The following is a 23,051-nucleotide window of genomic DNA, read 5'->3' as shown; positions in this document are numbered from 1 at the left end:
CCGTCAAGGGTATCTGGGCTGAGGTTAGCATTCCAGTGATCAGATCATTATGATGTCTCCTAACCACCTTCCAACTACTGCTGTCACCATTACCACATCATCCTGAAGGAACCCACTGCCCTAGGAGGAGGCGCCCCAAAAGGTACTTTGCCTAGTGTTCTCTGGTCTGGGTATTAACTCTTTCAGGCACTCTCCCAGTAGGCAATGAGAACTTTCCTCAAGGTATTGCAGAGATTTCTTTTGTGCTCTGCTTCCACTGTCAGAACTGTAACAAGGGTGGGGAGCAGAGCAAAGGAACCATACTGAGGAATGGGGAGAGAGACACAGTGAGGAAATATGTACCCTATTATACCATTGGACTCTTGAGAGCTTGCAGTGTCCCTGGAGGCTAGTTACAATACCTCTGCTCTAATCCGCTGACCATCCTTTCATCCAGGGTACCGGAACTATTTCAAGGACATTGAGATGATGCTGGGTTTTCCACCACCCATCTTCTTCCAGATCTGTTGGAGGTTCATCTCTCCAGTTATCATCTTTGTGAGTACAAAGAGAGAGGGGGTGGGGTGGGGAACACAAAAGAACACAAGAGGCAGGATTGGGAGCAAGAGGAGAGGGGACTGGGTGACTAGCCACATAAATTGAAGCAACATGTGCATGGAAAGAAGACTAAGCTGCTAGTGCAGAAGAACACAGTGACAGGTATGTGGGGGGAGGGAAGGCCAGAGTTTTTCTACCTGCCATGATAAAAACATCCAGATCTGTAAAGTGAAGACAGCTTTTAAAGGTCAGAATGCAGTACTAGGAATGATACCATCTAGTACTTGTTTTGGTTTCAATCGGCCTTTTCCCCCTCTCCTTCCAGTTTATCCTCATATTCACAGTGATTCAGTATGAACCAATCTCATACAACACATATGTGTACCCGACCTGGGCCATTGCCATTGGTTTCTGTATGGCACTTTCATCGGTCATCTGCATCCCCATCTATGCAGTGTACTACCTTTTGCGATCAGAAGGAGACTCACTACTGCAGGTAGGATTGAGGATTGTGGGCAAAGGGGCAGAGATGCTGCTGCTTTCTGGATATGTGGGGTCTGCCTGAGATCCCACTGTAAACCAGGGTCTTGAAACCACCAACTTCTTGCTTGCTTTTTGTATCTCTGCAGCGTTTGAAAAATGCCACTCGGCCAAGCCGGGAGTGGGGCCCAGCTCTTGTTGAGCACCAGACAGGCCGCTACGCAACAGCATTCAGCTCAACAGAATCCCAACTGGAGGTGCAGCTGCTGAACCCCGAGAAACCCAGGAGTGATGAGGCTGGCATGATGGTTGCCATCACCATTGGAAGCAATGGCTCAACCCACAGCCAAGATTCCATGATGTGAACCTTAGCCTGGGAGGCAGGGCAGGGAGCGCTCCTTGCACCAATCCATTCCCACCTGTCCTGGTCCTCTAAACCCTACTCTGCTCAGATATACTAAAGTACCCCCACTGGGTGGGGGAGCCCTGGCTCCCAGGCTGTGCTGGACTCTGGGGGAGGGGCTGTCAGTTCCATCCCACCCACCTCATTAGTGTCCCTGTGCCATCTTGTAACCCTTATGTTTACAAGTAATGCTCAGATGGCCCCAGTTCACAGCCAGGATCAGAGACAGAGACAGTGTGCACTGGCTGACTAGGTGGGAGTTCCTTGAGAGGTACCAGGAAGAAAGTTGGTTAATGTCTTAGAAACTTAGTAATCCCTTCAGGATGGTTTCTGGCAACTACTCCTGGGCCCAGTGGGTCTAGACACTATTGAGGATGATATGGCCCTCAATGCCCTGGATCAGGGCCATTTGCCTGGCCCCACAAGGAAAAATGGGAATGCTGGGGGTTGGTAGTGGTTTCAAATGTGAGCTGACATTCTAGGCAAAGTTCAGTCTAAAGCTAGACAACCTTCAGCTAGGATACTGCCTTTGTGAGTACTCTTGCACACATGCATGGAAGATTGCACACTACCCACCAATATCTATACCTTCCCAGCTTCCCCACTTGTCATGTATTTAGGAAAAGTGGGGTAGCTTCTCCAGGACTGTAAATATAAAGTTCCAATGATGGTTCCCAAGAGCTTAAGAAAATTCCAGAAGTCTCTCGAAATTGGTAGGGAGGATCTAGCCTTATTTGCCTAACTGTCCAGAATTCCTCTTTCTCTTGCACACACACATATATCCTTGTGCATAGCTAATACAGACACTATGTGACTAAGATTCAAATCTAAGAAAGTCCAAAACTTGTGGGCAACTTGCATAAGCTGCTTCCACACTGTATACAGGTTGTGGAGTGAATATTGAACTGAATTATGCAGGAGCTTGTACTTGAGTTCTGGGGAATTGACCTTCTGAAATCATTGTGTATTCTCTTCCCCTACAGAGGAGCAAATGAATTTGAATAGGGTCCCTCTACTTGCAAGGGACCCTTGGGACCTAGCCCTGCCCCAGTCTCTAGGGAAAGGAGCAGAGCCAACCATGGTGCTAAGAGTCGATGATGTGCCAAGACCAGCCCTTGCAACTTGGGGGAAGCACAAAAGTCAGAAAGAACAACCTTCCCTAAAAGCTATTTCTGGTTAGCCCTGGACCCTGGGTTGCCACTTCTCATAGTAGTGGATAGGGAAGTCTCTATCCCCATGCTGCAGACATGAAGTTTGCCAGAAGCACGTATCACATGGCAGCAAGACCTCTTCAAAACAGAAACCAGGGCTCACACTGGCTCATACGGGGAGGGGTAACTAATAGTTGTGTCTTCCCACCTCATTGCCCCTTATTTCCGTTTCAGCATTGCTGCCCGCACTTTATCCTTAGCAAGGCCTAGGTGGAGGAGACAAGTGGTCCTAACGCCACTACCTTGCCCTTTGTCCTGTGGCAGCAATAATGCCAAGACACCAATACCAAACTGTTTTTGTGGGGGGCACCCCTCAGCTCCCAGGCATGCACAATTGCTGCAGTGTAGCTACAATGCGAACAGCAAGGGCACATCTGGTTCCTACCCACAGGGTAACTGCCCCAGCCAGTGGCATGGGCACAATGGCCAGTGTTTAAGTGCCAAATGTCTGCATCTTGTGCAGATGATGGGGGGACAGGTGGTTTTGTGCCATGATGGCATTTTTACCTTAAGCCATCAGCATCCAATCCTTCCCCTCCTCTGTACTGAAAATGCACTATTTAATGCATCATGTCTGTCCCTCTCTCCTGTAGAGTGTGGCAACTGCCACTGCCACCTCTCATTGTTCATAGCAATAATTGTGATGAGTCTCCCATACTGTGACTCTCCCAGTTGTAGATTGTTAAAGTCTCATAGATTTTAATGAAATTTATATTCCTGAACTCAGGATGTACAGTTCTTTTTGTGGGGATTGGAAGGGTGATTTGAGGAGCCATACCTTCTCTGTAATGCTAAATTGACTTATTGTATGGGGGGGAGGGGGAGGAGGAGGAATCCCTGAGGCACTACTGCACTCCAAGGAGACTTATCTGTATAGGAGAAGGGATACTTAGCATGGTCTTGTTACTTCCTTTGGAATCCATGAATTTGAACATCAGAATGAGCAAAGACAACCGTAGCCAACTTTAAGCCCATTTCAGGCACAGAGAACAGCAGCATAAGGTTTCAATGGGCACTGTTGCCTCAGAGCAGACAGTGAGGTGTCAAGAGGGAGAGGAAGTTCTTTTTTTTCCCTAGCTTGGTCCTTTACAGTGCAACAATCTCGCACGGGGACAAAAGCGAGTCAGTGGGCAAGGGCCTGTAGGAGGCATGGGAAGAAAAGCAGGTTCCAGCACTGGTGCTACTGCCCTATAAACTGAGGCAATTGGATGTCCCAGCGTTCTAGGCAGCTTAGTGTCACTGTCCTTCCTTCCCTGGTTGGACTCCTCGCTATTTTGATGCATCCGTCCCAAAGGGGGTTTTGTGGAATGGCTCTGCCAGGATGATGGCTGGTAGCAGAATAGAGAAGTCTGATCTCCGGGATCTGGTGAAGGAGTCCCCTTAGAAGCAGGACTGATCTGTCCAAAGCTTGGCCCTTTTACTGAGCTGCTTGAATGGCTGTGAAACAAAGAGAAGGAGTTGTGCGATACAAAAGGTTTTATTTCAACATCTTTCCATCAAAAGTAACAAAAATGCAGAAATCTTAGTCATTGCAGAAGAACTTATGGATCTCCAAACTCCAATGAAATGGACTGAATAACCTCCAAAAATGTTACTCCAGAATTCTGGAGATAGAGTGATAATAAATCAAGCCTCAATTAAGTCTGTCACTTTCTAATATAAGGCTTCTGCTCTTTCCACCTCTTTCTAGTATTTTAGCTTGTAAGCATTTACATACTACCTGAGTTGAGGCAAATGGGTGCTATTCCCAAACTGGTCTGACATCAGGGATGGAGGCCTGGGACATAACTTGGGCTGGCTCAGTTGCAAATCCCGCTCCATGGCACGTTTCTCTTCCTGTAGTTCTGTGGACAGAAGATTACTTTAAGATGGAGAAATAACAATGAGTGCAAAAAGAGCAAAAAATTGGGGTGGGGGGGAACATTTAGAAATAATCTATGCCTGATTGCTTATACTGTGTATACTAGAAAAAGCCACCTTGTCTTTAAGAAGATGACTCTTGAGCACCATACCTCTTTCCCAATCCCCACTGTAATTCTAAACAACGGCATGAGATGTGGGTTTTGCATACCAGCCATGGTGGGTTCATGCATTGTTTCTTGCAGCTCTGTAGCATGCTTATGCACCTCCTCTAGTTGGTTCTGTAAATCAAAGAAAAATTTTGATAAGAGGCTGAAATATCAAGGTCATGCTCCTTTGTAATTTCCCCAAAGGAATACCTGACTTTCCTAAGAGAGTTTAAGCATGGGAAACTTTGTACACAGAGGTATTTCAGTTTTTTCCCTTCCTATATGCTCTTATCACTCCAGACAGCTATTTTAGACAAGCAATGCACACCCAGTCCCTTCAGTCAAAGAGGTTAAATTTCCTTTTTCCCTGGAAAGTAGCCTGTGTTAGCCTTCTGCATCCCCATGTCATTGTGACAACATTGCCCGGAATACCTGTGCTAGTAGTGCAAAGTTGGTTTAGAAGAGCAGAGACAAACAGCAGGGGGTAGTGTTATAGCAGTTCTGCAATCCAAAGCAATGGCATTTTCACACAAAAAATGCCATAGACCTCTCCAACTCTGCACATCTCAGTCCTCACTCACCACCTCCTTCAGATCAGAAAAGAGGAGAGGAATTGCAGCTAATTAATTAGTTACAAAGCTGAGATAAAAGTCAAACATATCTTCATTCCATATTACTCCATCCTTGAAAAACCCAAGTGCTCTGGCTTTAAGCCAACCTGTTTCTCTTTGACCCTGTAAATGTGCCTAGCCATAGGACTGTGAGTATCTCATAGGACAAGCTCCCAAATCAGAGAGTCACTGGACCACTTGGGAAATTCTAAGTGGAGAACAAGTTGAGAGTGAAGTTTAGCTGCACTGATGTACAAAGCAGCCACACAGACCCATGAACCAAAATTTGAAGTGGACTTTTAGAAATGCAAGAGCCTATAAGCTCTATGGGATCTGAGATATAATACTTACCTGTAAATTTGTAATGTATTTTTCCAGAGCGTGGCATTCATCCTCTAGCAATGTCCTAGGTAAAAATGAGACTCCAATGAGATTGACAGAGTGTGAGACCTGGGAGACAGTAAACTGCCAACTGCAGATATTAAGGAAAAAGTTGAGTGTAAGATATCTACAGGTTCTTCTGTTTTTCTCTTCTTTTTCATTACAGAAGCTAGCCATCCAAAACTGAATTAGATGAGAAGCCATCTGCTACTTTTGTACAGTAAAACTTCAGTGTGCTGGAGCTGACATGTGTAATCCAAGTTAGGGAGATGCCTAACCCAGGCACTCAGTAAGAAAATTCACAAGCACTCCCAACCTTGATAGATCTTATCTGTTCTCTGTTAGTATTCAAAATTTCCCAAACTCCTGACAGTTAACTCTTTCTAGGGTGCTGGATTCCTTGCAGCCAGGACCCTTTTCATTCCTCTATCCACTTCCTAGAACCTGTAGAGTGTTTTAGAGGTGTGGCACCATATGGACAAATATCTATAAACTCTTGTCTGAACTTTATCTTAGGAGGTCATGATTGTGTCCACTCTCAAGGACCATACTGCAGTGTACTGTACTGTTCAGTGAGAAAATGTCAGCTTCTTGATCCTCTTCCCTGAAAATCGCATCCTTGCATTTCATAATGCAATGGAACATCATGCCTCTTCTGAAGAGGGAAAGAAATGGAAATTCAGATACATTCAGGCCAAGATTTCAAGGCAGAAGCTACCTTAGAACAAGGTGCCATAAGCAGCAAGTGCAGCAGGGCTGTTTCACTACATTTTCCCAGTTTAAAAGATCTTGTTGCACTGATGCTCAAGAACGCTTCTGCAATGACTGATTCATTCCTTGCACTCACACAAAACAAAATATACAACACCACACATGTGAAGGTAGAGGAAATTAGAATGAGGCTCCTGCAGGTCTCCCTCTGCCTCTCCTTGTTTTCATGTGTATGATGCAGGTTATTCTAAAGGGAGCAGAGGAAGAAGCTCTGAATACAAACTGCTGGGCTCGTTGGCATATATTTTCATGCTCTGCTGCCCCCAGTCCTCCTATTTCTGATGAGCCAATCCATTCTTTACCATTGGCAATTCTGTTTATCTCCCTTCCAAGTCCTCTTACACTCCTTGCTTTTAACAACTGTTCCAAGAAGAAAAAGATAAAGCAGAAAGCAGGTGTGCAATACAGCAAACTTACCTAAGTCTAGAGGATATCTCACCAATATGAGCTATATTTAGTTTATTAGAGTACGGTTCCAAATCACTTATGCTTCTGGAGGACAATGATCTAGGAAAACAGAAATGGGATTAATACAAATGCCAGACAACTTAAGAAAGACTAGTTTTTCCTTCAACCATGCAAGATTCCAAGTCCATAACTAGGCATTTCAGCACTAAGCAACTCAGATCAGGAATGGGAAGCAGAATCTGGATGGAGTTATTAATAACTTTCATTCCGTATCTGCAAATGTCCTGAATTCCTCTCCTCTATAGATATTACATGGCAGTGACTGATAAGCCTAACACAGCATGCATCTCAGTCCCAGGAGTAGATGAACAAGAAGGCCATTCATGACCAGTTTTTGCACAAATGCCCAAACTCAGAAAATTTACAACCACAAGCATGTCAAAACACTGGACCTAGGCAAACATTCCTTATATAGAGAGACATACTTAGGTACAATTAAATCTTAACTATATTTATCAAAAATAAGTCTCATGGACACTTGTCTGTCTCTCTCTCCTTTCTCCCTCCCCCCCCTCCCATTATATAGAAATAACTAGGAAGAAAATGAAAAAAAGTACAGAGTACAAAACAATATAACACCCCAAATAAACTAAAAAGGGGGAAAAACATGGTTGGATGCATATAAAAATTAAAGAACATATCACAATAGATATGTAATATATAAGACAGCTGAATAAAGTCTACTCTTGGGTCTTACCTGATGGGAGTGTTGCTCCCAGATGATGGCCGACTATTTCCAGCATTTGTCTTTAAAGCAAAGTTGACCACGCGTGGGTTGTACTTAGCAATGGCATAACAGTGGTCCCTGTAATAAGAAGCAGGCATGAGACAAGGACCTAGCCTTAATCTTCTAATTAACAGTGTCAGGAGTAGGCCATCCATCTCTTTCATTCTAACAATGCAGCCACACACTTGCTGGAATATGGAATGGAAATCAGGTAGATGAACATCTTTAGACTAAAAGGAAAAGCAAGTTTAACCAAAAGCCCTCTCTCACCCTACTATAGGAAGGGAACCATGGCTTAATCTCACTTTATCAAGTGAATAAAGATACTGTGAGAGGAACTCTTCTAACCAAAGTACACAAGGCTGGGTCTGAGAGATAGCAAGGTTTAGAAGGTGAGGTAAATCCTTAGGGGCGGTAGAATAAACTACTTTCAGTGTGTAATTAAAATATTGAGAGAAAAAACTCCTCCTTGCTGGCTAGTTCATTCTAATCGCCCCCATTGCCCTTTCTGTTATTTATAAAGGAACGAAGTAGGAGGCAAACATCCGGCCAAGAGTTCCTTGCTGAGGTTGATCCCAGTTCTTGTTCAGATGAATTCCTTTTGAATTTGGAGGGGGGCGGCATAATCCCAGCCTCAATGTATGGATCATGCACACCAGAGAAACAAAAGCAGAAGCTGGATATCATTCCTAATAGGGATGTGCAGTTGTGAGATGTCTGCATAAATGAGGGGTGGAGACAGAAGGCTTGCTCCTGAAAGGACATCACGGAAGGCAGGTATAACACACATGCATCAGGAAATGTCTAGGGAAGAAAGGTGGTTTTATTTCTCCCCACCATCACCCACAAAAGAAGTGGGAGATAATGCCTTTCTTCCCCAAAAGGTTGATAGTATGATTTCTGGAGGATTTGGATCAGAAGAAGGGATTTGGAGGCTTCATATAGCCTAGCCCACAAGCTCTTGAGTTAGAGATTTACAGTTTCCTTCTTTCCTCAGAGACTGCAGACCTTAATTTGTAGTTCTGTTTTGTTCCTTGCAGTATTTTAGAATCTGTCAACAAGTTAGACCTTCACTGTGAAGCATTTCTTTTTCTTCAGTACCTGCCCTCCTGCAATGCCTTTTGCTGCAAGCCAGTCAGGAGTAGGTGAATCTCCTCTCTTACTAGTTCCTTCAGGTGGGGAGGAGCAGTCAGCAAGGCACAGTTATCAGCTGTTTGCCCAAAATGGTCCAATTGCAATTCTTGATAGAATTCTGAGAGAGTCTCTATCTGTAAAGGGGGGGGGGGGGGAGGTTAGACTGTGTGCATTAGATATATTCCAAAATCTTTACAGTTGCACTAGATACAAACCCCAAGAAAGTCACTTGTTAATTTTTCCATGCCCTTCCATCACTTGCCCAAATAATGAGAAATGCTCACATACCCGAAGACTACAGTTGTAGCATTCCTGACCTGCTACATTCCTGACCTGTTACCTGCTTCCTTCTTAAAAGATTCATAAGATAAATTAAGCAAGACAATAACATCATTCAGAAACTCTCCCCTTTGTTAGGAAGACTAAGTCATATCTTGTAACACAGTGGTACAAAACTACATGTTAGGAACATTGCAAAATTGGTGAAAACTGGGAGGGGGGGGTATTCTTGAAATATGCGATGCACTCCTGAAATGTCAAAATCAATTGTTTATTTGATATCCTACTTTTTCTTCACCAACTCAAGGCAGCACTCCCTCTTCCTATACTTCCCCACAACAGTCCAGTGAGGTTGGTTGGACTAAAAGAGTGACTGGCTCAAAGTCACCCAATGAGCTTCTGTGGCTGATGGTGGATTTGAATCCCAGGGCCAGCCCAATTCTTTAATTACCAAACAAAACTGGCCCTGACTTCTCCAGCAAGTTCTCTTAGCATGTTGTCACTTTGTACCACTCTTCTCCAAACTTGTACCTCCAGCTAAATTGGGCCACAGCTTATGTTGACTGCCACTTGTCTCAAAACAATACCAGTTGCCCATCCTATCTAGAAGGTATCACATTTGCTGGCTAGGGAATTCTGGGAGTTGAAGTCCACACATCTTAAAGTTGCCAAGGTTGAGAAACACTGCATTATACAATAAGATATTTTACCTTGCCTGTCTTCACTTCTATTTTTCTTTGTATGAGTAACCTTCAATAATCCCAATAATCGTTGCTTTCTCATCTCAGGTCTGCTACTCATCTCACTTGGCTATTTCCTGTGCCTCCCCTCTCTTCCTAGGCCTCTCTCATATGCCCACACACTCTACTTCTTTTACATGTCATGGATTTCAAAACACAGACACAGAAACAACTCGTTTTCAATAAATCTTCTGAAGTTCTAAAAGAAGAAAGAAAAACATCCTGCTCATACAGCAGAGGTCTATGGATTGAAAACATATGCCAGGAAAAAATTATATCCCTTAGGAAAGCAGCAGCATATAAAAAGAGGAATTTAATTTAAAAGAGAATGTTTTAAAAAGCATGGCATACCTTCCAGGCAAAAACTAAGGACAGAAGTTGGAAAACAAAAGCAGATATAACTAGAAGACTCAGTATACTTCATGAATGATAAAAATGCATACAACAGTATATTATGTTATTAATAATACTCTCCATCAATTTCATCCATGTCATCTAACTCAAGATTAGATTGCTGAAGCAGGCTGCTGTTTCCTTGCCTTGTTTGGATTTCCATTATATCTTAGATAGGAAACATTTAGTAACATTTTTAATCTGCTTAAAAACTCTGCATAGGCTGAGAAAGCCCACACCAGCCTCCATCCTTCTATGTGTGTTGGAAACGTAGTTCTCTGAGTTCCCAGCCAGTCTGCAATTGTAGTGCCAGCTCATCTGGAGGGCAAAAAATTGAGGAAGGCTGCTCTGAAAAGCATTTTAGAATCAAGGATGCAGCTATTATGTCATTTTTTTTTAATCCATTCAATCATGTCCAATTCTTGGAGACTGCCTGGACAAGTCCCTGCAGTTTTCTTGGCAAGGTTTTTTGGAAGTGGTTTGCCATTGCCTCCTTCCTAGGGCTGACAGAGAGTGACTGGCCCAAGTCACCCAACTGGCTTTGTGCCTAAGGCAGGACTAGAACTCAGAACTCATGGTCTCCCAATTTCTAGCCTGGTGTCTTAACCACTACACCAAACTGGCTCTCTATTATGCCACTACCCTTTAACAAAAGGTGGACAAAGTTGTTCTATGAGATAATTTATCAATAATAGCAGTATCCCACTCTCATATTAAAATACCTACTCTCCACACCCAGATTAGCACAGAATATTGTCACCCAGTAATTAGCAAGAGGAGACTGCATTGCTGTCATCTTTGTACCAATGATATTCCATAAAAGGTGCAAAGCTAAGTCATACCCTCCATAGCCATTGCCTTCCCCGGGGTGGGGAGGGGGGGAATACATTGAGCTATGTAGACAAAATATTCCCAGCTACAAATGACATAATGTAGGGCATTTGGAGGACAAATAAAGTCCAGCACTCCCGTCCTGGCTCTACATATCAACAAGAGGTCTACAACAATACAGCTACTTTACTAGACAACTTCCCAGCTGCCCTGACTGGGGACAAAGGGCATTTAGACAAGAGCACAGCAGAGAAATTAGGTATCCCTTGTACCACATGACAGCTTGAGATGAAAAGGCAATAGAAAGGCAGGTAAGAGGCCTCAAAAGGGATGATAAGTTACTATTAGAAGACAAATCCTGATGCTTTGGAGACATGGACCCCAGGAAGATGTGGATAGGAAAAGCACGCTAGTTGATTGTGGTAGGCAGGGAATTAGGTGCCTTTGAGCCAGGCCTGACTTTGGATGATTATTTGGACAAACCTGTCTCTGGTGACAATCCACAGCACTTCCAGGAACATTCCAGTCATATCCCTGACTCTGTCCATCCACCCATCTTATTTCCTTTCATCTATTTTCTTTATTCTTACCATGCGTAGTATGTTTTAACTAGTCCATGCAGTGAGAGGTAAATCCATTAGCATGAGAAAAGATTCTGGAGTGTTTATTGTTCTTTGCCACAGGCTGAATAAAGCAAGGATGTGAATGACTGGAGCAGAACAAAGGGCTTGAAATAGCTTGGATTAGGGACTCTAGCCGAGTGTCAGAAACCAGCTGAGATGAGGGTTGTCAAAAGGGAAACTTGCAGATGAGAGAGAAGGCAATATAACAATTCACTCTTACAATTTGTCCTTCTCAAAGCAGATATATTTCCCTTACAGGATCTAAACTAGACTTTGAAAGTAGTTGGGACACCCAGACTGAAAAGGCCAAAAACAAAAACAAAAACACCACCCTTTCTTGAACTATAAGATAATGGATACATGCATGTTATTGCTTGTGACCAAAATCTGAATCATGGAGGGAGGAATAATTGAAGTCATAATCCCTGTCCTTGAGCTACATCCAATTTTAATGAAAGCAAAATTTATCCTTGTAGCCTTTTTAAAAAGGAGGCCCCTAACAAATAGTGTTGAGCCCCTTAGGCTCTGTAATTTGAGCAATACTAGTATGTGTTCTCATAATTAACAAAGCTAGCCTTATATTAATTCTAACATCAGCACAGTGTCATGAAAGTTGTCTCCTAGCAGTGCTTTTCAGGTAACTGCTAGTGTATATTAGTAATGCTGTACAGAACAAACAAACAAATAAAATAAATGGAAATCATGTCAGGAAACCAGCACAGGTAAAACTGATGTAAGCATTGCAGTGGGAGAGAAAGAACAAATCTGGAAAAAAAAACCCAAAGCCCAAGGGTATAATAATCAGAAGGAAAGCCAGCATTGAGGAGGTATAATGTCAAAAGGCCTGAAAGATTTACCTAAATTAACACATCTCTTGCATTGCACTGAACTAGAATGATGCAATGGTCAAGACAGGTTTCTTATAAATATACATAAATTGTACACAAATATACCAATGAAAAATAAAAAGATAAGCATAATTTAAAAAACTTGGGTTAAGTGAAATATATAAGTCCTTTTTTGGGAATAGAGGTGTACTCTGATGGAGTTTTTAAAGGTTAATAAAAGAACTCCAAGCAGCTAACACCAATCTTGCAGAGTAGAAGCGTGAACCAAAAGAGAACTTGCATATTAAGCTTAATTATGTTCAGAAATAAATTCAGTCTTCACACAGCAGTTAGATGAAGAAAAAATAGGGATAGCTTACTTTTATTCAGTAGATCTGGATACAGGCAGATTCATAGTAGAAAGCACTTAATCATCACTGGATGATGAAAAATGGGGAGAGCTGCATTCTGCAGCTCTTCCTGCTTGCATGTCTGCCCACCAGGTAATGGAGACTGATAATCCCCAAGCCCAAGAAGGAGGAGGAAGTGGAAATCAGGTGACCCATGTGACATCCCACAAGCACAATAGAGATACGTCTACTAGAGAAACCCCCTTACTATACTTGTGAGACAATGCTGAGCTGACCCCTGATAATTCCAACATACTCTGCAGTTCTCAGGTTATAACTGTATTTTTCCCAAAGTGATTGTCATGCATAATGATGTATCTATTTCAAAAGCAGCAGAAAGAGGCATAGAATATGTTTTCTCCAGAGCTCAGCACAGCTGTGGGTCTGTACAGACTGCTGAAATGAGGGGCAGGGGAAGCATCACAAGTATAAAACATAATACTGGTAAAGCATTATAGACACTTTAACCAAACATATCATCAATGTTAATCAGTTCACATTGTTAAATTGCATTCAACTCTCAGCTACAGATGACTCTGATTGAATAGGTCTTTGTTCTCTGTGGCATAAATGTCGAATGAAAGGTCTGGTCTCCTCACTGCCTATATGTGTACCTTCAGCAGCTATCCCCAACCTAGTCTTCCAAAAGTATTAGGATTACAGCGCCCATGGTAAAAAGGAATTCTGGCGATCACATTAAAGCAGCTCCATATACATATTACTAACAAACTTAGTTTACTCAGTTAAGCTCCGTTGCCAAAAACTCAAGGGACCCCAATGTGATGGTACATACATTCACACCCACTCAAAATGGTGAGGTGATTTTTTTAGCCCCTCTGTACATATTATTACAGTAGGAAAATGCATAAACCACAGTTTCAGGTCATACAGTTGGCCTGAAGCTCCTCTTTCAAACCTCAGTGTGAAGCTCCAAGCTGTGTTCCACAAGAACATCTCCCAAGATAGTCTTCACTTCCAGTCTCTCGCTGGGTGCTAGCTGCTCCTCTATCATCCTCCAGAGCGATGGCACTGGCTGCAAGGGCTCCCGGGAGAAACTGGACAAGGGGAACATGGGGGCACAGTCCAATTCCAGGATAAAAATAGAAATTCCCAGGTCTAATGCATTAGAGGAAAGAAGGAGATACATGGATCAAATAGCAAATGACAGGTCCCCAATACAAGGACACCTGGCATGTTATTCCCATTTCTTCATAAGCAGCATTAAGACTAATACTATTTGAGTATTATTAATAATTATTAAATATTATTAGTCTGAATGCTGCATTATATGTATTATTATTAATAATAATAATAATAATAATCAGTGTCTATTAATCAGTCACAACAAGGTAAGGCCACAGTCCCTGAATCCACGAGGCAATAGATCAAACTCATAACCACACATATATGTAAGACCCACTAATCCCTACAGCCAATAAACCCAGTTACCTGTTCTCCATTGCCCCCAGCCCGCCCCCTTTACATTTTTAGTAGCTCATCCCAGTAACTGTAGCCAGAGTAACGCTACAATGTCCCCTACGTTTGGCCAAGCTTCGATCGTGCTAACTCAGACTGACCAACACCCTTTGCACGCAGCTCCACGGGGAGGGGGCGATCTCTCCCTCCACTTCGCCCCCCGACTCTTCACCTCCCCCCGTGAGCTCTCGGGAGCATCAACTCGTTGTCTCCATGGTAACTCTCTACTCGTTCCTCGGAAACCTCGCCTCTTAAAGGAGCCGCGTCCAGAAGGCTGAAACAGCCGTGAGACCAGCATGCAGACAAGCACCCCGGGAAAAGCCTCGGCAGAGAGTGGAATGTATCCAAGACCTGTCGACCAGTTGCTACATTTCTTCCTCGGTTGGTGTTTCTAGAACCGTAAAAGGACATCGAAGGAAAGGCGGCGCGTGGCATCGGGGCTGGGACCCGGGAGACAGAGCGTTTCTTGGAAGTGCCGAAGCTCGAAGGGTCTGGGGAAGGCGCGAGGGCTATGAAGGCTGAGTGGAGCGCGCGACCAGCCTGGCAGGAGAGGCAGGCAGGGGGCAATGCAACTGCCCCTCCCAGCTCCGAGGTTCCGCCCGCCCTTTCGGGGAAGGGGTGCTCTGCTCGGATTTCACTCAGGGGAGGGCGGCGGCACAAAGGGCAAAGAGCGCAGCGGCCCGCCAGGTTGGTTGTCTGCCACGGGCTAGACCCTTCGGCTGGACAGAGTGGATACGCGCTTTCCTCCACCCGGTTCTCGGCCGTTGGTCTGCTCTGCCCAGCTCCCCTGCCGCCGCCGCCGCCGCCGCCGCCTCTGGAGTTTAGCAATGCCCTTGTCTTTCGAACGGCTGAGCCTGGCATTGCTGCTGGCTGTGGTGGCTCGGCCCGGGCTGGCAGGGCCAGTCAGCACTTGCGATGCCAACGGGAGCCTGTACTTCGTGGGTGAATGGTATTCCCTGGATAGTGACCACTGCATCCAGTGTGAGTGCACGGCGGAAGGACCAGCTTGTGCCCGCACTGACTGCGCCGCTCTGCCGCCTGCCTGCATTCACGTCAGTCACTACCCGGGCGACTGCTGTCCGCGCTGCGAACGCGTCGGCTGTGAGCACCGAGGGCAGGTTTATCAACTGGGGCAGCATTTCCAGGTAAGGCAGGCAAATGAACGCGAGGTGGATGAAAAACCAGCACGCAACATCACATCATGGCCAGGGATATGAATGTGAGAATCTTCCTAGCCAGGGATAAAAGTGAAAGCTGCTAACAAAGTAGTTGAGAGGTACTTCTGTCTACTGAAGATCCAAGTTGGGACATTAACAATATAGTCTTGACATGTTTAGTCCAGACGTAAGACCTGCATTTCATGGGGCATAGTATCTTATGAAATGGAAATTGGACTGCCACTTTGACTGTCTCTTACAGTGTATTTGAAAGTAATGTGGACAAGGACTAGATTAGAAACTGTATGAGGTTTCCTTAAAATCAAAATATCATGACCACACTAAAGTAAAATAAGGACTTTTGTTGTCTGTAGTACCCACCCAGTTGTTGTCTCTTCAATAGATATCCTTCTCTATTTTTTCAACTCTGACACTAACCACTTTGGTAACTTTCTTCTGGCTATGGTCTGTCACTGCTAAAATTGTTTGCAGAATATTTGAAGATATGTGTTGTTGGGCCAAAAATTTGCAAGCATGGGGAACTGGGCAATGAGAGAGGGGCAAAGATTTTTAGCAATAGCTGAATAAACAGGTCCAGACTAAGGGGTTGCAGGTGGAAGATCAAAGTCTGCTCCTGGGTTCCCTGTGCCTGAGAATCACATGAATAATTTGCATGAAGTAAAGGCCAATCCTCCTGATTGGGCAGTGAGCAGAGAGTGTCCTTGCTGTCTAGCTCAAATTTGCTGAGTGTTCCTTGGAGACACTTTGCAGTGAGCAGATGGGGCCTAACTCACCGTAAAACAATTATTTCCCTTCCCATTAATTTTCCTCTCTCACTCCTTGGTAAGGTTATGCACACTTTGAAAATGATTTGAGAGAAGTGCCTTGGATCTCATGAGTGAACACCTCCCCCTATTCATTAGAGCACCACAACCTTTTTCATGCCTCTGTGTCAAAATAACTGTGTTAAATTCATCAAAGTTAATTCAGTCCTTCAATAAGTGGTGTCTTTTTTTTCCAGACTCGCTGAAATCCAGAGTGCTTCCTCAAATCATTTGTGAGGTATGAATGCCCCTTTTGGAGAGCCCTAAATTTTGAAGTTTGCCCCAGGCCTTTTTGGAGATGCATACAATATTGCATGGTTGATTTTTAGTAAAGCTGACACTGAAACTGTGACACCTTGCATTTGCATAAAAGCAAAACATTGTATGCAAATTTGTTGTTGTTTATTCGTTTAGTCGCTTCCGACTCTTCATGACTTCATGGACCAGCCCACGCCAGAGCTTCCTGTCGGTTGTCGACACCCCCAGTTCCCCCAGGGACAAGTCCGTCACCTCTAGAATATCATCCATCCATCTTGCCCTTGGTCGGCCCCTCTTCCTTTTGCCTTCCACTCTCCCTAGCATCAACATCTTCTCCAGGCTGTCCTGTCTTCTCATTATGTGGCCAAAGTATTTCAGTTTTGCCTTTAATATCATTCCCTCAAGTGAGCAGTCTGGCTTTATTTCCTGGAGGATGGACTGGTTTGATCTTCTTGCAGTCCAAGGCACTCTCAGTATTTTCCTCCAACACCACAGTTCAAAAGCATCGATCTTCCTTCTCTCAGCCTTCCTTATGGTCCAGCTCTCGCAGCCATAGGTTACTACGGGGAACACCATTGCTTTAACTATGCGGACCTTTGTTGTCAGTGTGATGTCTCTGCTCTTAACTATTTTACTGAGATTTGTCATTGCTCTTCTCCCAAGGATTAAGCGTCTTCTGATTTCCTGACTGCAGTCAGCATCTGCAGTAATCTTTGCACCTAGGAATACAAAGTTTTTCACTGCTTCTACATTTTCTCCCTCTATTTGCCAGTTATCAATCAAGCTGGTTGCCATAATCTTGGTTTTTTTGAGGTTTAGCTGCAAGCCAGCTTTTGCACTTTCTTCTTTCACCTTCATCATAAGGCTCCTCAGTTCCTCTTCACTTTCAGCCATCAAAGTGGTATCATCTGCATATCTGAGATTGTTAATGTTTCTTCCAGAGATTTTAACTCCAGCCTTGGATTCCTCAAGGCCAGCATGTCGCATGATGTGTTCTGCATACAAGTTGAATAGGTAGGGTGAGAGTATACAGCCCTGCCGTACTCCTTTCCCAATCTTAAACCAGTCCATTGTTCCGTGGTCTGTTCTTACTGTCGCTACCTGGTCGTTATACAGATTCTTCAGGAGGCAGACAAGATGACTTGGTATCCCCATACCACTAAGAACTTGCCACAATTTGTTATGGTCCACACAGTCAAAGGCTTTAGAATAGTCAATAAAACAGAAATAGATGTTTTTCTGAAACTCCCTGGCTTTTTCCATTATCCAGCGGATATTGGCAATTTGGTCTCTAGTTCCTCTGCCTTTTCTAAACCCAGCTTGTACATCTGGCAATTCTCGCTCCATGAACTGCTGAAGTCTACCTTGCAGGATCTTGAGCATTACCTTACTGGCATGTGAAATGAGTGCCACTGTTCGATAGTTTGAACATTCTTTAGTGTTTCCTTTTTTGGTATGGGGATATAAGTTGATTTTTTCCAGTCTGATGGCCATTCTTGTGTTTTCCAAATTTGCTGGCATATAGCATGCATTACCTTGACAGCATCATCTTGCAAGATTTTGAACAGTTCAGCTGGGATGCCATCGTCTCCTGCTGCCTTGTTATTAGCAATGCTTCTTAAGGCCCACTCAACCTCACTCTTCAGGATGTCTGGCTCTAGCTCACTGACCACACCATCAAAGCTATCTCCGATATTGTTATCCTTCCTATACAGGTCTTCTGTATATTCTTGCCACCTTTTCTTGATCTCTTCTTCTTCTGTGAGGTCCTTGCCATCTTTGTTTTTGATCATACCCATTTTTGCCTGGAATTTACCTCCAATGTTTCTAATTTTCTGGAAGAGGTCTCTTGTCCTTCCTATTCTATTGTCTTCTTCCACTTCCGCGCATTGCTTGTTTAAAAATAATTCCTTATCTCTTCTGGCTAACCTCTGGAATTTTGCATTTAATTGGGCATATCTCCCCCTATCACTGTTGCCTTTTGCTTTCCTTCTTTCTTGGGCTACTTCTAGTGTCTCAGCAGACAGCCATTTTGCCTTCTTGGTTTTCTCTTTCTTTGGGATGTATTTTGTTGCCGCCTCCTGAACAATGCTGCCAACTTCTGTCCATAGTTCTTCCGGGACCGTATCTACTAAGTCCAGTCCCTTAAATCGATTCTTCACCTCCACTGCATATTCCTTAGGAATATTAGTGAGCTCATATCTAGCTGATCTGTGCGTCTTCCATAATCTCTTTAGTCTGATCCTAAATTGTGGAAGAAGAAGTTCGTGATTGGAACTACAGTCAGCTCCAGGTCTTGTTTTTACCGACTGTACAGATGTCCACCACCTTTGGCTGCAAAGAATGTAGTCAATCTGATTTCGGTGTTGTCCATCTGGTGAAGTCCATGTATAAAGCCGTCTCTTAGGTTGTTGGAAGAGAGTGTTTGTTATGCAGAGTGAATTGTCTTGGCAAAATTCTATCAGCCTATGTCCTGCTTCGTTTTGTTCTCCCAGGCCATACTTACCTGTAATTCCAGGTGTAATTTGACTGCCCACCTTAGCATTCCAGTCTCCTGTGATGAAAATAACATCTCTTTTAGATGTGTCGTCCAGTAGGTGCTGCAGATCCTCATAGAACTGCTCTACTTCAGCTTCTTCAGCATCTGTGGTTGGGGCATATATTAGGATCACTGTGATGTTAGATGGCTTGCCCTGAATTCGAATTGAGATCATTCTGTCATTTTTTGGATTGTATCCAAGCACTGCTTTAGCCACTTTACTATTAATTATGAAGGCTACTCCATTTCTTCTGTGGCCCTCTTGTCCACAGTAGTAGATCTGGTGGTCATTTGATGTGAAGTGGCCCATTCCAGTCCATTTCAGTTCACTGACACCCAAAATGTCTATCTTTAATCTTGACATCTCACCAATAACCACATCCAATTTGCCCTGGCTCATAGATCTTACATTCCAGGTTCCAATGGTGTGTTGATCCTTAGAACATCGGATTCGCCGTTCACCACCAGCACCGTCGGCCGCTAGCCGTCCTTTCAGCTTTGAGCTAGCTGTGTCATCACGTCTGGGGCTAGTTGAGCTCATCCTCTGTTCCTCCCCAGTAGCATTTTGACCATCTTCCGACCTGGGGGTCTCATCTTCCGATGGTATACTGACATATCTCTGGTTGTACTGATCCATTTAGTTTTCACGGCAAGAATACTGGAGTGGGTTGCCATTACCTTCCCCAGGGATCGCATTTAGTCTGACCTCTCTGTCATGACCTTCCCGTCTTGGGTGGCCCTTCACGGTTTAGCTCATGGCATCATTGAGGTGCTCAAGCTCCAGCATCACGACAAGGTAACGATCTTTTGCTGAAGTTGTATGCAAATCACTTTTTTAAAAATGTGTTTAGCTGAACTGATTACATTTTAGTATTACAAACAAGACGACTAGCATTTTAGGAAGAGGGAAAGTATGTTTTGCTTATCTACAACACAAGAATAAAGTAACATCTTGCCAAAGCAGATCTGGAATGCCTTTGGAGATTTTTAAGAAGTCCTGGACAGCATCATACATTAAAGGAAGCTCTTTTCAGCTTTATGATTCTGAGACATGTCTTTTGGCAACTGACCTGTAATGCCCATGTGACCAACTACATTTACTTCAACAGTTCATTAGAAGTGTGAATTTATTTAACCATTTGCTGGTCCAATGGAGAGGGAATTTGACACAGTGAAGAATAATCTTAGAATTTTAAGTAGATATGGTAGCTGTCAGAAAGGGGACAAACGGGACTGAGAATAGGATCAAACTCTAGAGAGGAACTGGATTATGGTACTGATCGTTATTTGTTTATATCTATTCACTATTATTAGTTTGGCTTCCCTAACACTAGCTGTAGGCTTTGCTAGTAAAGATGAAACAAACTGAAAATAGTGCTGACATCTTTGTTGAGTATTTAAGTACATGTCCTGTCACAGGATTCCTGGGGGGCATCACCTCCATTGTTCTGGGCGTGTTTAGTACACCCTGATCTGAAATTCCATACCTACAACCTCCACATGCACAATTAGAACAGCAATTTGTTCATTCTTTTCTACTATTTGAAAGTGGGGGCTGGGGGCTCAAGAGATCCTGTTGGATGCTTGCATTTCCCCTGAGAACCTAATCTGAATGGATGGTGCCCTCTGATGGTGTAATCTTAATATTGTGAAGCCTATGAAAAATGTTGGAAGTGCTACAATATTGCAGAAAAAGGTGGACATAGCTGCAAAAGGAATCATTTTTGACATTATCTGGAGCAGAGGTAACATCTATGCTAAGTATTTGGGGCATGTCTTTCCTCCACTTGCTTAATATACACACTTGCCTTTAAAAATCTGTTGCTATAGCACTGTAACAACAGATTTGGGCACAAATGTTGGGTTCTTCAGCTGAGAGGATCTCAATAGCAGCATGGCAGCATCTTATTTTTTATTTCTTTTAGAAAAACTCTTTCTGGAAGAGACTTCAGCAGTACCTAAAAGGGAAGTATGAGTAAGCAAGGACGCTGCTTAGGCACGTGTTCAGTACTGAAAGCTGTTTATATTTAAAAAGGCAACCTTTGTCAAAGGTTTTTTTTAATGGGGACCAATTAATTTCTGCCTTGCAAATGCTTATTGTATGATGGCAGTGACAGTGACAGTGAACTGTTTGAATAGCACGAAGAGAAAGTCATAGCAGTGAGAGGATGAAGAAAGGAAGGGTAGGCTTGCCCAGAAGGCATCTTCCAGAACCCTGACTGCAGTATGACAGTGTGACAGTGCAGAAATAACCTTCAAAGCAAGCTCTGTGCCAGTCTGTAAGAATATGCATGTTGCAAAGAATTACACAGGATGGGCACATCGTGAGAGTAAATTTCAATACTGTTGTGTATGTGGAGGTGTAACTGTAAATTGCCATGCCTCATTGATCAACCTTTGTTTGCCCACAGCCTTCTGAGTGTGAGCAGTGTACCTGTGACGTGGATGGAATTGCCCACTGCCTAGTAGCAGACTGTGCCCCCCCACCATGTGTCAATCCCATCTACAAGAAAGGCCATTGCTGCCCCACCTGCAAGGAAGGTGAGAAATGAAATCAAGGGAAAGATATGTCTCTCCCAAGTAGCCACCGGGGTATAGTGCTTGCTTTCCTCTTTGAGGGGTGCCCTAATGAAGCTGTAAACTATGTATCAGACTACTATGGAGCTCTTAGCTTCCATTGCCTCCCATGCATGACCCCTTGAAGTTATACTATTATTTATGTTCCAAAATTCTGTTCACATCTGGAAATGTTTGCCTCTTCTATGCCACACCCACACAGGACACCAGTTTTGTTTCTGGTGTTGCCACTCAGTCTCATGTAAGCTCCATTTAGAGGATCAGTCGCCAAGTGGAAGCAGACTGTGATGGCCTCTGTTGTTACCTCTTATGTTCATGGTAGTTCTTGGAGAAACACTGACAATGCCAATACACTTTTATTTCCACAGGGCCAAACTGCTATGTAGGTGGGAGCCAGCACAACATTATTCCTGCTGGAGATAGCGTCTGGGTGGGTCCCTGCACTCGCTGCCGCTGTCATGATGGCCAGGATGCTGGCTACTGGGAAGGCAACCGCTTAGCCAAATGTGAGCGGCTGGCAGGATGCCGAGCTTCAGCTGGACACCAGTCCTGACTCCCTTTAGACATTAAGTGGTTCCTTAACCACATCTCACAATCTCTTTAAGGGCTAGGTTATAAACAAACCCCACAGGATACCCCTCAGCCAGCTCCAAACTACAATTACCTATCCTAGACCCTGATCTGGATCCATTTCCCTACTCCTGCTATCTAGGCCTACTATGCAAGACTCTTCAGATGTTCCTGCACTAGAATTCCCAGCATCCCTCACCACTGGCACTCCTGGCTAGGGTTGCTGGGTGATATACTTCTGCAATAGCTACAAGGCAACAACTTCCCCATCCCTGCTCCCCAAACATGTTGCCAGCAGCAACCTACGTTATATTTTATATAGGATTTGACTTTTCCTCCTGTCTGTCTTTCCCTCCCAGAACTCCAGTCAATTCCACTCAAAAGACAGCCTCTTTTCTACACCATTGTATTGAATAGTTTCATCTGCATGTAGTCCTTGAATATGAGACAATAAAGGATCCTTATAAAATAGCTTCTCTTTCCTCTAGGTCTGATCAACTATATGCATAATTTCATGGGCCAGTTACTCTACTTCTCCCCCATAAAATCAAGTCGGTGTGAGAGACTACAATATATTTTGGAGATGTCTTGAATTTGGCCTTGTTAAGAAGAATAAAGAAAGGGGAACTACAGATGAGAAATTTCCAACCTAGTGCCTTCCATAGACTTCAACAACCAACATTTTCAGCCAGTATAACCAAAGGCTGGGAATTCTGGGTCCTGAAGTCCTGGCATGTCTGGAAAGCACCAGATTAGGAAAGGCAATGGTATGAGCTGTCCCAATCCAGTGTCTCCTACAGAATTCTAGACACAGG

General features: G+C 43.8%; 3 protein-coding genes across 4 annotated transcripts in view; 2 read left to right on the top strand and 1 right to left on the bottom strand.

Moving 5' to 3' along the window:
• SLC6A9 (solute carrier family 6 member 9) overlaps positions 1-4,272 on the top strand; it is a 50,405-nt gene extending 46,133 nt beyond the window's left edge. For both annotated transcript variants that reach the window (XM_063297785.1, XM_063297784.1), the window contains 3 exons: positions 437-537; positions 863-1,033; positions 1,167-4,272. In XM_063297785.1, coding sequence (XP_063153855.1) covers positions 437-537; positions 863-1,033; positions 1,167-1,382 — 488 coding nt within the window. In that variant the 3' untranslated portion in view covers positions 1,383-4,272. The remainder of the gene's footprint in view (positions 1-436; positions 538-862; positions 1,034-1,166) is intronic.
• Positions 3,705-13,991, bottom strand: CCDC24 (coiled-coil domain containing 24). The gene is made up of 9 exons (XM_063299843.1): positions 13,752-13,991; positions 8,700-8,866; positions 7,569-7,676; positions 6,821-6,910; positions 5,603-5,657; positions 4,703-4,772; positions 4,352-4,475; positions 4,189-4,202; positions 3,705-4,120 (listed from the first exon to the last, which is right to left on the bottom strand). The coding sequence occupies exons 1-9, from the start codon at positions 13,980-13,982 to the stop codon at positions 3,705-3,707; spliced, it is 1,275 nt and encodes a 424-aa protein (XP_063155913.1). The 5' UTR covers positions 13,983-13,991.
• A 609-nt stretch (positions 13,992-14,600) lies between these two features.
• LOC134493336 (von Willebrand factor C domain-containing protein 2-like) lies at positions 14,601-22,992 on the top strand. Its single transcript, XM_063297788.1, has 3 exons — positions 14,601-15,456; positions 21,501-21,630; positions 22,035-22,992. The coding sequence occupies exons 1-3, from the start codon at positions 15,139-15,141 to the stop codon at positions 22,217-22,219; spliced, it is 633 nt and encodes a 210-aa protein (XP_063153858.1). The 5' UTR covers positions 14,601-15,138; the 3' UTR covers positions 22,220-22,992.
• The last annotated feature ends 59 nt before the right edge of the window (positions 22,993-23,051 follow it).

The sequence above is a fragment of the Candoia aspera genome, chromosome 3 (assembly GCF_035149785.1).
Source record: "Candoia aspera isolate rCanAsp1 chromosome 3, rCanAsp1.hap2, whole genome shotgun sequence".
Classification (NCBI taxonomy): Eukaryota; Metazoa; Chordata; class Lepidosauria; order Squamata; family Boidae; genus Candoia; species Candoia aspera.
The sequence above is the reverse complement of the archived record's forward strand: the minus strand, read 5'-3'. Positions and strand labels throughout refer to the sequence as shown.

Bases quoted from the DNA above. Each gene is read 5' to 3' on its own strand.
- CCDC24 (XM_063299843.1), bottom strand. From the start codon at position 13,982: ATGTATCTCCTTCTTTCCTCTAATGCATTAGACCTGGGAATTTCTATT. The intron at 7,677-8,699 runs GTACTGAAGAAA...TTCTTATTACAG, and splicing joins AAGGCATTGCAGGAGGGCAG to GGACCACTGTTATGCCATTG. The intron at 4,476-4,702 runs GTATGCAAAACC...TTCTGTCCACAG, and splicing joins GCATGAACCCACCATGGCTG to AACTACAGGAAGAGAAACGT.
- LOC134493336 (XM_063297788.1), top strand. From the start codon at position 15,139: ATGCCCTTGTCTTTCGAACGGCTGAGCCTGGCATTGCTGCTGGCTGTG. The intron at 15,457-21,500 runs GTAAGGCAGGCA...GTTTGCCCACAG, and splicing joins AACTGGGGCAGCATTTCCAG to CCTTCTGAGTGTGAGCAGTG. The intron at 21,631-22,034 runs GTGAGAAATGAA...TTATTTCCACAG, and splicing joins CTGCCCCACCTGCAAGGAAG to GGCCAAACTGCTATGTAGGT.